Here is a 14,760-nt window from a genome sequence, read left to right on the forward strand (position 1 = left end):
TTCATCGACACCTGTGGGAACTAATTACCTGTATTTATCTTTCAACCCAGACAAACACTTGCATACACTCACACCCGTGCAGTGAGATTCTGGGGATCGTGGGAGATTTCTCCTCTGAAGCATCAAACCTCTCAGGCGAGGCCTCTTATTGACAAGGGACTTTGAGATGTTTGTTTCCAGGTTGCCATTGATTTAAACGTGTACAAAAATGTACTCTCGTGAAATTCATACATTCACACGGGCATATGCGTCCAACCTATGTGTGTCTGTGTCTCACAGTCAACGAGCGACTCATCTGTAATGGTCAGCGATGCATAGCATATGTAGCGCTATATTTGTTGCAAGTCAATCATCCTCACGCCAGTGCGTCATACTTGAGTGCGAATGAGCAAACCTTTATTCGGCTTAAACACCTCGACGTGTCACCGTTTATTCATCCATTAACATTTCGTGATCAAAGAGAGCAATGCATTTTCAACATTTTCATTTCGTCAATAATTTCTAAAAATAACACCACGTGTGGACTGACGTGTATGTGTGTGCGTTGAATATTGCAATATCGATATTGTTGCAATATTTAATAAGTAGCCTAACCTGTAAAATGAAATTATTATGACCTAATTCAATAAATATGCCTACATTTATTTAACGCGGCCAAATAAGCAGTATGAATGTATTAACTCTTTGACCGCCAAAAACATTTAATAACCATCAGTAAAATCACGACGTATATTGCCATAAACGTTAAATAACGTCAACAATTTTTTACATTTTTTTTTTCTCAGTGCAACGTCCAAGTGCAGCGCTGCCTGGTCAATGGGTTGTGGAATCTAAAACACTCTAAGCTATGGCCAGCAGATGGAAGCATCTTTTTTTGTCAATGACCAAAGCCTCTGTCATATCAAAGTTTTTCTTTGATAACGTCTGGCAGGAAAATAGTTAAGTATAATATGTATTTTCCCATAAATGTATTTCAATTTAATTAGCAATCGTTATGATACGCATATTGCATGTGCTATTATCAATATATGTACAGCCCTAATGTGTTTGTGTGTATCTAACAAATCTATTTTGATTTTGATTTGAACACTTAGGTAATAAAGCTAAACAGCATCAAGGATTTTTCAGGACCAAAACAATTTAGATGACCTTGACCTTGACGCAAAATCTTGATGAAAACAAATCAAATGTTCATATTTTGTTGCAAGTACAATAAAGTAAGCGATGAAACAAACTCAAACAATTTCACACCCCTGCTTCCACATTTGAACGATTATTTTTACACAGGTTACGGAAATGTTTTTAAGGATCCTTTTCTAGCTGCGCATCTTTGTCGCTGTCTTTTCTGCGTGCTTCCCCGCCGGACTTGAGCTCCATCAGCTCCACTTGGTGCTTGGCCGCCGTCTCCAACACTTGCTGCTTGTTGTAGAACACCACAAAGTTATTAATGATGGGGTGTATGGGCAGGGCGATGGCAATGACCCCGCACAGGAAGCTGACGGCCGCGTTGCACTTGCCAAGTGTGCTTTTGGGGTAGATGTCTCCGTATCCCACCGTCGTCATGGTGATGACGGCCCACCAGAAGGATTGCGGGATGCTCCTGAACAGAGTCTCGGGGTGGCTCTGCTCCATGGCGTAGCCCAGGGCGGAGAAGACGAAGATACCCACGCCCATGTACATGAGCAGCAGGCCCAGCTCTTTGAGGCTCCTCTTGAGCGCGTACGTGAGAGTCTGCAGCCCCGACGAGTGGCGCGCCAACTTGAAAACGCGCGCGATGCGCATAATGCGCAGCGCCTGCACCGCCTGCTGCGCGTTGCCGAGTTCCATCATGGAGGTGCCGCCGAGGTAGGTGAGACCGAGGACCACGTAGAACGGCATGATAGCCAAGAAGTCCACGATGTTCATGAAGGAGAGCGCAAAGTGTAACTTATCGGGCGAGGAGGCGAGGCGCAGCAGGTACTCCGCGGTGAACCACAACATGCACGCCGTCTCAATGGCCTCCAAAGCCGGGTGCTCCGCGAGCTCCCCCTCGGCGTCCGTGACCTGCAATTCGGGGATGGTTCCCACGCACATCACCACAGCCGAGACCAGGACGGAGAGGAAGGAAGCGATGGCGATGACGCGCGCCGGGAAGGAGGAACCAGGTTTCTCCATGAGCCTCCACAAGAACCTCTGGCACCGCCGGGTGCCCGCGGCGCTCTGGTCCGCCGGCTCCACGTCCTCCAACATGACCTTCACTTTGCTCGCGATCTCGCTCAGCTCGCCCTCCTTCTCGCTCAAATCACTTTTGCAGCACTCGTCCAAAGCGCTTTGGTCTATTTTCCAGAATTCCATCTCCTTGATGAAACAAATGGGGCAAATGCCGCGTTTCATGTGGATTTCGTCGAAGTAATAAACATCGACGATGCACTTGAACGCGTCTGGATCTCGGTCAAAATAAAACTCCTTGCGGCCGGCGTCAAAGTCGTCGCACAGAGACGAAATCAGTTCGTCATTCTGCGCCGAGGAGCAGTTCGCCAACTCGGCCAGTCGGCTGTCCGGGTAACGATTCAAGACGTCCCCGAAAAGCACCGCTCGGACCCCGCCGATGTTCACGGTGATCTCCGGCTCGCCGTCACACTTGGGTCTGTATCTGGGCTTCGGGATCGTCCACATGTTTCATTGTTTGTTTGTTTTTGTTTGAGCAAAGAAAATGCACAGTGGCGCCAAAAGTGATGCGCACTAAGTAGAGTGGATGCGCATGATTTCGATGTGCAACATGTTTTTCCTCTTAAAGCTGACAGGCTGAATGGCAAAGCTTGTGTGTGTCTCTTTTCTGATCACTTTCTCTAAAACCTCTATGCACGCGCACAGAGAGAGAGAGAGAGTGAGTGAATGTCTGATTAAATTGAATGTTATCCCCTCCCCTAGCTACCTTTCACTGTAAATGGATCCGGTTCAGGGTGGCAGGTCATGATCATTAAGTCATTTTTTTGGACGATAAGTAATTTAAAAAAAAACCTAATTATTATATAAAATCTATATGCTATATAGCAAAAACATACGGAGCCACAGACATGACATTAAAGGAAAAAAAAAAAATAGTTCGTGCGCATGAGCACCTATTTTGTGGGTACGAACACCTACGTGCCCACGAACTACTAGTGCGCACGAACTACTGCTTTGTGTGCACAAATTCGTTACAACGTGCGCACCAGTAGGTAGTTCACGCGCACGAAATAGTTCGAGCGTGCGTCGTCAAGACAACCCAAAATCGTTTACGACATGCCGCGTTTGTCCGCGACACGTCGGCCGGGCTAAAATTTTCGTGTTGGGTCATTTTGTTTCACCTGCTTTCAAGTGGAGTGTGTCTTTTGTTAAATGTTTGGCAAACCAAGTTTGTACAAAAAGTTGATTTTCTATCTTATTTATTATTTTGTACATGTTTACACTTGGACATTTATACTGAAGTCAATACATTTAAATTATTATTTAACTAGAGGTATGTCCTGTTTACATTTGCATCGCAAATATTTTTAATTGTAAGATTTGTACCTTTTCCATTCCAATTCACAATTACAGTTATAGCAAGTACCCACAAATGCAAATTCTTCTGATTGTTAGTACAACCGAGAACAAGGCAACAAGTTCCCAAGATGAGCAATTGGCATTGTTAAATGCTACGGCGGCTGATATCATTTGTTTAAAAAGGTAACAAAAACATTTAAATAAATAGTCCGTGCATCGACCCCAAAACTTTGGTCCGAAATTGCAGCGGATATGATGTAGACTGTCCTCGTTTCTTGACGGACACATTTGCCAACGTACGTTTACTTCCTGTTTGAAACCGAGGCAACGTGGGTCTTGTGCAGCTCACCGGTGTCTTGCGCGTATTGTTTATGTCTATCCGCAGATTTGTTCATGTTAAAACATGCAGATATCAAGTGTGAATGATGTTAAGATTTACAATTTAAGCTATGGAAAGTCTCTTCCAGAGGTAAGAAGCGCACTTGGAGTTTATAAATGAAATTCCACCAACTAATGTATTGAGTTTAGCTAGCCAAGTAGCTATCCTTGGAAATGTTTTTGAAAATGTGTTAATAGCTTTATTTTTCATTTTTGTATTTAATTTTTTTCTAACGTTGCCAACTTATGAGTGAAACCACTTTCATAAAAATAAATAAATGAGCAACGTTACTATGTATTTACCACATTTGTTTTTGAACATCCAGTGGCTGTCAGACCGTAAGAAGAGGCAACTGCAAAAGAAAGATGTTGGTAAGTTGTAATCATGGGTTGGTACGTGAAAAAAAAAAAGTCAGGGGGAGAGTTGTGTTTTAATTGTGTCAATATGTTAAGGTTGTGGGAAGTTATGGCATTTTAAATATTGCAGAATGCAAAACGACTACTCAACATTAACCAGTGACAAGACGACCATAAGTAACAATGCTGCCATTTTAGCAATAAGTGTGTAGTGAAAATACGGCATAAGTAAGAATTAACTGGGTCCATTGTACTTAATCTAAGTATATATTTTGCATATCCTAATGAAATGTTAGTATGTCAGATTTTTGTTTTGTTTTTTGTTTTTGTTTTGTTTTTTAAGACATCCAGCGCAGGATTGAGCTTATCCAGGATTTTGAGATGCCCACAGTGTGTACATCCATAAAGGTATCCAGAGACGGGCAGTTCATCCTGGCAGCAGGTAAAGGTCAATATTAGGGAGTGTAACAAAAAACATTCTGAATTGGAGTATCAGTTTTGATTTAAAACCAATCTGAATCAAATTGCTACCTTTTAAAATACACTGCATGCGTCAAGATTGGGTTTGATGGTGTTGATAATTTGATGTTTCTTTGAATTTAATTAACTTGGAATAATTTCAGTGGAGAGCTTTAACATGTTACGTGTTAATAAACATGACGAAAGCTGCAGCTGTACCATATCAAATCGGAATCCCACTGAATTGAATCGTTCCACTTGAAAATGTATTGTTAGTGTTTGTATTGTATCCCATGAGTCAAAATACATATTGCATTGTCTCTTATTGGAGAGATGCACACCCCAAGTCAATAGTGGTTATTTTTGAGTGGGTATGAGCTCCTCAAAACTACCATCAATCCTTGCCCCATTCTGGGTCGTACTTTTCACAACGTAGGGACTTAAACACACGACGCTGTTTGGTGCATTAATTGTTTTTCTTTGATTATGTTTTTAGGATTGTGTGAATCAAAATAAAAATAATTATATGCCCCCTCTCTAATCCACATGATCTTTGTAGGGACTTACAAGCCAAGGGTTCGATGTTATGACACCTACCAGCTTTCGTTGAAGTTTGAACGCTGCTTGGATTCTGATGGTATTTACAAACAGATCTTCATCTTGTTCATGCCTGTATCATTATTAGCCATCTTTTAATTTGGTTTTCTTTCTATTCCTTGAAGTTGTGGCCTTTGAGATACTGTCTGATGACTACTCAAAGGTAATTTTTGAATATTTCATTTGACATTTTTAGTATAATTTTCATGTATACGTTTACCAAACAAATTCTGCCAATTTGTTTACTAAAATAAATAGTGGTGCTTCAATTCATGGGCCACTAAACATTGTTGGCCGATGGAATAATACAGGAGCGACTTATGTCAATCAATACCTTTGATTCCCAATAACACACACACACAAACGATCACCTGCAGCTCATACTTTGCAACAAGCAGCTCCTCTTCCAAACAGTTTTCAGTCTAGTGTCCCATCTCCTCTCTTTTCACACTGCACAGTCACACAGCAGCAAACCCAGACAAACTTACAGTTTTTGTCAAATTGCTTTGTAACTAGTTTCGGAACCTTGATGTGATTTTCTTTTCTTTTTTTTCCGTGACTGACATTCTGCCCTTTCCCTCAGCTTGTGTTTCTGCACACTGACCGTTACGTGGAGTTTCATTCTCAGCACGGCCAGTACTACAAAACCCGAATTCCAAAGTTTGGTCGGGATTTTTCGTACCATTATCCTTCATGTGACCTTTATTTTGTGGGACCTAGGTGAGAAGATATTTTATATTTGTCAGATTTCGAGACGCCAGACAAATTTCAGTGCATCTTTTACATTTTTTTTTTTTTAAATCTAGTTCAGACATCTACAGGCTGAATCTTGAACAAGGCCGCTTCCTCAACTCACTTCAGACAGATGCTGTGTGAGTGTAAATTAGCATTTTCTAGTCAAATTGCTACACTAAATCTTTTCATTAAACGACGCAGCTTTTTCTTTCTGTTTTTGCCTCTACCAGGGAGCACAATGTATGTGACATCAACCCTGTCCATCATTTGTTTGCCAGTGGCACCTCTGAGGTATGTGCCATCACCTACTGTACGTACATGTGTACTATATCTTAATAAATTACAATATCATATAAGTTTGTTTTTCCAGTTCAATAAAAAGTAGAAACAGTTGCAGATTAATTTAAGAAGATGATTTTCAGACGGCAAATTCCTACCCACTTGGGTTATTAAAAAAATCACTGTAATTATTTCTTATGTCATCTTCAAATTTCTTGAACTGGTAAATTTTGTCTTTTCACTCTACCCAACAATATTCCCACATTTCACTGACCCGTGTCCCTGTTTGGTTGTTAGGGAAAGGTGGAGTGCTGGGACCCTCGTGTCCGCAAGCGAGTGGGCCTTCTGGATTGTGCGCTGAGCAGCCTCACAGAAGGAATGGAGTACGTAGCCATCTGTCGCTCAGAAAAAAACACTTTATACATTACTCATAGATCACCGTTTTATTTTGTCATTCGTCTAATTAGATGTTACCATTCTGCTACTTTGATATTTCCGTCGTGCTGTTTGCAGAGTTAAGAGTTTGCCCTCAGTAAGTGCATTGAAGTTTAACGGTTCACTCGTCATGGCTGTAGGCACCAGCACTGGACAGGTACGCGAGAACGTCCCTCGATGTCTGATGTTAAAGGCACAGTAAACTACATTGGAAGAAGGACATTGTTTTTTAAACTTTCTGATTGAAGGTGCTGCTGTATGACCTGCGCTCCAGCCAGCCGCTGCTGGTGAAAGACCACTTCTACAACCTTCCCATCAAGTCTCTCAATTTTCATGACCACATGGACCTGGTTGTGTCATCAGACCCTAAAATAATAAAAATGTGGAACAAAGACAGCGTAAGACTAACAGACATGAGTAGAATATACAGTTAATGTTCATATTGGATCAGTTGGATTGCTAATACTGCAGGAGTGATCCTGCAACGTTTCAAAGCATGTCTTCATCTCGCTCATGTTTTTCCTCTGCTCATCACAGGGCAAAGTGTTCTCCTCCATCCAAACCGAGAGCAACATTAATGATGTTTGCATGTACCCCCACTCAGGTTAGTGTACTCCTCCAAAATAATGTATAATTGATGACTGCAGGGAAAGTGTCACAGAACCAAAAACTGTGGTCCACTCAGTTAAAAGAAAAAAAGAAAAAGAAAAAAAGCTAAGCCGCCAAATTTTAGTTGTCGATTAGTTGAGGAGATGAAATTTTAAGCAGATACATCACCAAACACAAATATTCCAGGCATCCTAAGCAGATGCCCAAGCTCTTCCTTCTCCAGGGGTCTGTATAAGCACCCGACAGCTGAGCTCCTTGGGTCATTGGTACATCCTCAAGAAGTGTCAACATTTGTACTCGTGAAATTAAAACAAAACACATTTGTATCAACAACTGAGAAATAAATAATACCAGTTGCTTTTTCACTTGAATGTAGCTTGTACAGGTATAGTCATGTAAAAGCATTTTATAGCGTCTCTGTTGTGCTCTTCCACCACTAGATGGTGCTATCTACTCTTGTAGGTTCAACTTTCCTTCTAATGATTTTAATCAAACATTTATTTTGTTCGGGTGAAAACCCACATTCATTAATGAGTGTTTGTCCTCTTTCATGATCACTAAAAACATTCTCTGGAAGAGTTTAAAATTTGCAGCTTCATACCTTCTGAACGCAAACTGCAACTGCAAACGCACGAGCTTTGCTGCTTCCATTTTCATGCCGCCTCCATGTGCGTGTTTTTTAGGTATGCTGTTCACTGCCAACGAGGACCCGAAGATGAACACATTCTACATCCCAGTGAGTAAATTCAGGATTGTTATTTTATTTTTTTTTACGCCTCACTGGCAGCAATCGCAAACCAACATTGTGACATTTACTATGACTTTACATATTCACATAGCAAAATTCACATGTATTGTAGCAATAAAAAGGATGTTATCTGACTTGCTTACTGGCGTACACAAACCTGCTCAAAGATTATGACTCAAGTGACTGTAGCGTAGCGTGAGGGCTCACGAGAAAGCACGCTGAAGAATGAGTGGGAGATTGAAAGGGGCGGTTTTGGTGGACTTTGTGTCTCAGGGTCGTACGTCACACATCATCCGTCCATCCCAACTCAGTGGAATGTCATGACTCATGACATTTTTTTTGGTAGCCAAATATTGAGCATGGGTTAGTAAGATGAAGCAATCAAAAAAAAGTGTTGGGTAACAGAAAAGTTTGTATCCAAAAACATCATCTCCATTTTAGAAGTTGATAACATTTGATCTTGCCAATGTTAATTTTAGATTGAAATGTATTGTATGTTGTTTATTTATTTAGTGAGTTCAGTTACCAATTTGACCTGAGATGAGTGTTTGTATGAGTTCAGGCTCTCGGCCCAGCACCTCGTTGGTGCTCCTTCCTTGACAATTTGACAGAAGAGCTGGAGGAGAGCCCAGAAAGCACAGTGTATGATGACTACAAGTTTGTCACCCGCAAGGACCTGGACAATTTGGGTGAGAGCATTCATTATCATGGGGGGAAAATATGTCATAAACAAATATGTTGATCCTTCCTTGAAGGATATACAGTATGAACAGTTCCCAAGTGTCTTAATAAAAGGTCTCTGACATCAAAGTAGACAATAATGAATTACGGTAGACGTACTAGACGGTATACACTTGCCACATTTTGCTTGAAATCATTCGCTTTTGTGGGGTACTTTTGTTTAATCAGAGAGTACAGTATTTGGTTATGATGACATTTGACAGTGATAGGGCTTGCCACTTTTCTGACCCCTCTGCAACAATTTTTGTTTAAAAGCAGCGAGCACCAAATTTAGCATCTTTTTGTAGTATTATAGGAGACCCTTATGGGACCGGTTCCACACCGAAGCGGCATTTTTTTTTTTTTTTTGTTTCTGGATGTTAGCGTCTCCGTGGGACTCTTTCGTGGCCCAGCGGTTCCGTTGTAACCGCTTTTTAGAACCCTTTCGGCAGTGGTTCTGTAGCGCCGGACGTCAATGTCATCTGATTGGCCGACAGCAACGCAGGAAGCATCGCCCTGTCACACACCCATTTCCTTGTTTTATGCGAGAGAGCTGTTCTTCGTTCGTCACAAAAATACAGTATATATAAAATGTTTTCCAACAGCCCTGAACTATATTTCCAATTTAAAAGGTACTTGTGGATGGATGTGTAATGTTTGTGGTTTATAAAAAAACTAAATAAATTGCGAGTGCACTGCTTGCCTGGTCGTGTGTTCCCATTCACTTGAATGAGAGCTCCAGTGGCAGTTAAATGAATGAGGCGGAGCTGAGCTCTCCATTCAGAAATAGCGCAGCCGGTCGTGGAATCAAGATCGCAATATTTAACCCATGGTGGTCCATATGAAATTGTAAATACGGTTTCAATGTTGCCGCGACTTGCCGCTCGTGAAATGTTACGGCAAGCCACACTGCAGGTGTGCAATGTGTACTTGTTTAATTTCACATTTGTATGGGTGGACATGCACTCCAGAGACCCAATTATTTCTATTCAAGAATTTAGAAAGTACATTTTCTACAATAGTGGGACAGGGGAGAACTTCCCTATTTAACCTCAGCCTAACTTTGGATGGATCACAGGTGGCTGAGCAGAGTTTCTGAGGCCTTCTGTCCAAGAAATGTCCAATGTGTGGGGGAGGGAGTCTGTAGGTCTGGGGGTTGTACCCCTGTGGAAGGGTTGAATGAACATTGGAATGCAGGCTCAGCAGTAAAGAGATCAAATGACAAGAAGCAAAGAAGTGGTTGGCTGCTGTCGAATAACGGCGGGCAGCAGCGGTGTCGGTTTACAGAAGCCGTGTAACGTGGCCTGTTACATAACCTTAAGTAAAGAACGTTTACATACTCTGACGCAACTGATGAATACTTTCTGTACGATTGAGTGGGGAATCTCCTCCACTCAATGAGTTGGAAAGTGCTACGGAAATGCACAATGTGCCTTGCGGTTAGTTAGCTGCGTGTGAATGGCTGGGAGGGGCTGACTCAGCACAATAAATCACTACAGTATTCATTTCAAAGTGCCTCGAGGAAATTTGAAGATACATGCTTTCGTCACTGCTCAGCCACAATATTAGTGATTAATTTTTGTTATCTGTGCAGGACTCTAAAAGCATTTAGCATAGTGAGGCAGAGGTTATTTAGTCAAGGACTAGCATCTTCCCTGGAACTCTTTTCCAATACCTCATGTCTGTATTTTAGTGCCTCGTCTCTTTAGGATTGTAACAGACATTCACCTTACGAATGTAGCTTCATGTGCAGTACTTGCCCCATTATGAGTGATTATTTCACAAATAACTTTCAAATTCAATTAAAGCTTGCTTTGTCCGTTTGTCTTGTTGTGTAGGTTTGTCTCATCTGGTGGGGTCTTCCCTTCTGAGGGCGTACATGCATGGCTATTTCATGGACATCAGGCTGTATCATAAGGTATGTTGTTGCACTATGGATTTTATTTAAAGGCTTTGCTGGTAAATAATTAGGGCTGAACAATTTTAAAAAATAGTCTTGTTGCGATTTCCCCCACCCCAACACCAAATGTTGCAGTTAAGATTTAATACATGATTATTTTTCAAGGTCCTCTTCCCATGTATTTTTTAATGGACGCAACCAATAAATTAATCTGCATTCCAATAAACAATAACAGATTTACTATACGTATGTTTTGATTTTATAGATTAGGTTTACTAACCTTGCTAAAATGATGGAAAGTGAATCATGGATAAACATTAAGTGGAGTTTTTTTGTTTTTCTTTTGCCCAACATTGCAATGTTGATTTGAATTTAATTAATTGTTCGATCCTATAAATGATCATTTTTGATAAATGAGCATGATTTCAATTCAAAATGTGTTGCATACAAATGCGGATGTAATTGATTTTTGATTCTTAGGTGAAAAGCATGGCAAATCCGTTTGCTTATGAGGAGTATCGCAAGGATAAGATCCGGCAGAAGATTGAAGAGACGAGAACCCAGAGAGTGCAGGTTAAGGTGAGAAATTCCGACACCATTACAAGATTCTTTCAGTTAGTGTTTATAGCTGCAGCACATTTTTGAGCAGAGGGTGCCAAATTTCTGCCTGAAAAGAAAAAAACAAAAAAACGTTGACATCTTAAAAAGTGATGAGACAACAGAGGTTTCTTGTTTTCATCGCACAGTTCACATGAGATGAAAAGAGGCAACTGTGTTGTTTCATCGCCAACCTTTAATCGCCTTCATTAAAGAGAGGGTGCAATAATAACTGATGAGAAAACAACTTGAAGTGGAGATTGTTCCTCTTCCAGGATGGAACAGGAATATATCTCTTATTATAATGTTCAACAAAGACGAAAACAACTGTATGCCCTCAAGCACCAATAACTGTTTAGCTAGCGCAAACTGTCAGTACCCACATGAAAAAAGGATTTTTACCATAACAAACATTGTTCTGGCAAAGTAACTGGCTGATTTTATGCTGTTTGTTCTTTGTGTGTGTCAAATGTTGTACCTGAGTCAGACATTACCCAAAGTCAACAAGGAGCTGGCTCTCAAACTGATTGAGGAGGGTGACGATGAAGTGGAGATGACTTCCAGGAAAAAGAAGGGCAAGGTAGGCAGAATTTGATCAGCGCATTTGCCGGCGTCAATGAATTTGTCGTTCTTATTTTGCTGTTGAAATTGCAGGCCCTACCCACCATTTTAGGCGACGACCGTTTCAAGGTGATGTTTGAAAATCCAGAATATCAAGTGGACGAGCAGAGCGAGGAGTTCCGCCTGCTCAACCCCATTGTCTCCAAAGTCAGCCAGAAGAGGAAGAAGAAGCTGCGGCTCCTAGCCCAAGATGCAGCTTCTCAGGTAATGCTGCAGTGAGCTACGTTTTTTGTCAGAAAGCATGAGTACCACAGTTTGAAACGCAATTAGCCTTCACGCTCAAGAATATTGGTCAGTGAATCTGCCACCGTTTCACAGGAGGCCCAGGAAGAGGAGGAAGAGGAGGAGGGTCGAGCCAGCTCCGAGGAGGAAAGCTCAGATGATGACAAAAGTTGGGTGGAGGAGGTGAGGGAGCAGCGAAGATTGCTCAACCAGGAGGAACGAGACCGCCGACGTCAGCAGAGGAAGGACGCCGACCGCAACACGGTCCTGCTGGAGAGCAAAAGCAGCGAAGGGCAGCAAAACTCCATCGCGGCAGAGAAGAATAAGACGAGCCAGCCTCAGTTCTACCAGATTAAAAGCGGCGAGGAGTTCCGTGGTTTTAATGACGTCTCCCGCAAGCAGAAACTTCAGAAGTATGTCCTATTCTCAAAAGAATGACCCATTTTCTCAGTCTGTCCACTTTTTCAGCACGGTGCTCAATGAAAATGTTGTTCGCTCATGTGTGCGCCTCAGGGCATCCCTGGAGGAACGACTGAAGTTAGAGGAGCACTCTGGAACCGGCAACATGGCTGACAACACAGTGGGCAGCAAGCAGCTTACTTTCACACTCAAGAAGGTAGCACGCTCGTGTTCTTAGACTCCAAATATAGTACGTGTGGTCACGCGTTAAAAGAGACCCCACACAATTCTATAAATCACTTTGCAATGACATGCCATGACAGTGTGAAATGAATTCAAATCTTTTCAAGGAGTCATATTTTTAGATTGGAAACATGTGGCTAAGACAAGCTCAAACAGCCAGACCCAGAAGACTATCTGGCTCAAATTTGAAACCAGTCTTTGGCTACCTCTGCCAAGCACTTTGATTAAAAAACAAACAAACAAATAAGCATGCAACAGAGAGAGAATAACAACATCCTCTTGTGCATGTTGCAGTCTGAGCAGCAACGGAAGCAGCAGCAGGCGGAACGGGACCACCACGAGGAGAGGAAGAAGCTGAGGCGCTCGGCCGGACACCTGAGCAGCGCCCGTGGGAGGGGCTGGCCAGGAGGAAGGGGAAGAGGAAGAGGAAGAGGACGGCACTGAGGAGGGAAGACCCATCTGCAGCTGCCCCAAGTCAAAGTTACACCAATTAGGCAGATGTCCTAAATAGATGAAGATTGTTGTTTTTAAAAAGCCGTCGTGTCAAGTGGCCAAGGCGAAAACTGCCAACACATGGGTAACCACTACCATTGTAATTTGTTTTGTTTTGTTTTTTTCCCCTTGGGAAACATTTTGTAGTGGTTTAGCCACATTTGCTCAAGTTTACAATTATAATGGGCATCAATTATGCGTACGTCATTTTACAGTATAAATTAACCTGTCACTCATGTAAATGTGATATTTCCTTCAGAGATTTTTTTTTCAAGACTAGAGAAGTGTATTTTTACCTGTTATTTTTATTAACATGTAAAAGCTCTCCAAACACCAAACTATTCAAGTTAATTAAAATCAAAGAAACAAATAATTAGCAACATCAAACTGATTTATACCAATGGATGGATGGATGGATGGATAGATAGATAGATAGATAATACAAAATAGACATACATGTAACCATTGTTCTTGACTGTACATTACAAAAATTCCTACTGAATGTTTGATCAAAATTTCTGTATTGTTTTTGCTGCCAAAACTAATTGCAGACTACTAAAACAACTAAAAGTATGAAAATATTCTTGCCTATTCTCTCTGCCAACTGGAGCCAGTATTCTTTGAAGCAGTTAAGCACCTACTTGCGTCAGCAGTGAAAGAAGGGGAGGAGAGAAATGTGAGTTACCCCCACCCCCAAATTTTCCCCGCCAACAACTGCAGTTCTTGGAAATGGGAATGCTTGTTTCCTCCCTCCTTCCTGTCTCCATTGGGATGGATGCCCTGAACCCCCTTCTTGACCACCATTGACCTATTTCAAATGTGGGGAGGGGCGTTTTGGCTTTAGAGCCACGGTGAAGCTCCCCCAGAGTCATGTCATCTTACCATCATGTTCTCCGCACTATGACTTTCGTATTAATGCGTAATTCACCAGAGCACCACGTTATGTATGAATACAATATTATGTACATTTGTTGGAAAAGCCCCAGCTTTCATTTTATTGCAATGTATGCAATATTTAACTTGAGCAATGCCATCTTACAAGAAGTGAAAGTCATCATTTGTCCCACTTAAGAATGAATCAAGATAAAGATAAATATTGGGAAATGTGGCTAGTTTCCGTGCACAATGCTTCGCCATGACAACAGACTGTCTGCTAGAAGTGGGTCAAGCAACACTGACACAAAGAATATGAGAATAGACGAGGTTTCCACCAGGATTTGGAAGTGCAGTGTGATACATTTAACCGCATTACCCAATTAGCTATGTGGAAACAATAACAATGTGACCTGACTCTGTTGTCTAATTCAGTGTTGTCCAAACCTAATTGAGCTGAGGCACGCATTTTACATAAGAAAATCTACATCACCAAACAAAAGCTATATTGACATATCGATGATCTCTTCTACAAATTTACTGAAATGTTCTTGGCGTGAAATTTGGGCCTGGGAGCCAAGTCTGTTGT

General features: G+C 41.7%; 2 protein-coding genes across 4 annotated transcripts; one reads left to right on the forward strand and one right to left on the reverse strand.

Annotated features, from left to right (window-relative positions):
• Window positions 1–368: 368 nt before the first annotated feature.
• kcnf1b (potassium voltage-gated channel, subfamily F, member 1b) lies at window positions 369–3,679 on the reverse strand. The gene is made up of 2 exons (XM_077539247.1): window positions 2,915–3,679; window positions 369–2,837 (listed from the first exon to the last, which is right to left on the reverse strand). The coding sequence occupies exon 2, from the start codon at window positions 2,653–2,655 to the stop codon at window positions 1,303–1,305; it is 1,353 nt and encodes a 450-aa protein (XP_077395373.1). The 5' UTR covers window positions 2,656–2,837; window positions 2,915–3,679; the 3' UTR covers window positions 369–1,302.
• Window positions 2,461–14,406, forward strand: nol10 (nucleolar protein 10). 3 transcript variants are annotated; one of them, XM_077539245.1, is made up of 21 exons: window positions 2,461–2,624; window positions 4,212–4,257; window positions 4,586–4,684; window positions 5,261–5,338; window positions 5,424–5,461; window positions 5,882–6,018; window positions 6,105–6,170; window positions 6,264–6,324; window positions 6,610–6,695; window positions 6,826–6,904; window positions 6,996–7,145; window positions 7,285–7,351; window positions 8,040–8,092; window positions 8,667–8,793; window positions 10,663–10,742; window positions 11,205–11,303; window positions 11,809–11,901; window positions 11,976–12,146; window positions 12,261–12,577; window positions 12,678–12,780; window positions 13,101–14,406. In XM_077539245.1, the coding sequence occupies exons 3-21, from the start codon at window positions 4,624–4,626 to the stop codon at window positions 13,248–13,250; spliced, it is 2,016 nt and encodes a 671-aa protein (XP_077395371.1). In that variant the 5' UTR covers window positions 2,461–2,624; window positions 4,212–4,257; window positions 4,586–4,623; the 3' UTR covers window positions 13,251–14,406. The 3 variants fall into 3 exon arrangements, with proteins under 3 accessions (XP_077395371.1, XP_077395372.1, XP_077395370.1); XM_077539246.1 differs by lacking the exon at window positions 2,461–2,624 and adding an exon at window positions 3,227–3,481; XM_077539244.1 differs by lacking the exon at window positions 2,461–2,624 and adding an exon at window positions 3,560–3,976.
• The last annotated feature ends 354 nt before the right edge of the window (window positions 14,407–14,760 follow it).

This window comes from Festucalex cinctus, chromosome 12 (genome assembly GCF_051991245.1).
Source record: "Festucalex cinctus isolate MCC-2025b chromosome 12, RoL_Fcin_1.0, whole genome shotgun sequence".
NCBI lineage: Eukaryota > Metazoa > Chordata > Actinopteri > Syngnathiformes > Syngnathidae > Festucalex > Festucalex cinctus.

What these genes read in the sequence shown, in the direction of transcription:
- kcnf1b (XM_077539247.1), bottom strand. Translation starts at nt 2,655, where the DNA reads ATGTGGACGATCCCGAAGCCCAGATACAGACCCAAGTGTGACGGCGAG.
- nol10 (XM_077539244.1), top strand. Translation starts at nt 3,911, where the DNA reads ATGCAGATATCAAGTGTGAATGATGTTAAGATTTACAATTTAAGCTAT. An exon ending in TTGCCAGTGGCACCTCTGAG is followed by an intron (nt 6,325 to 6,609) that starts GTATGTGCCATC and finishes TTTGGTTGTTAG; the next exon opens with GGAAAGGTGGAGTGCTGGGA. An exon ending in AAATGTGGAACAAAGACAGC is followed by an intron (nt 7,146 to 7,284) that starts GTAAGACTAACA and finishes TGCTCATCACAG; the next exon opens with GGCAAAGTGTTCTCCTCCAT.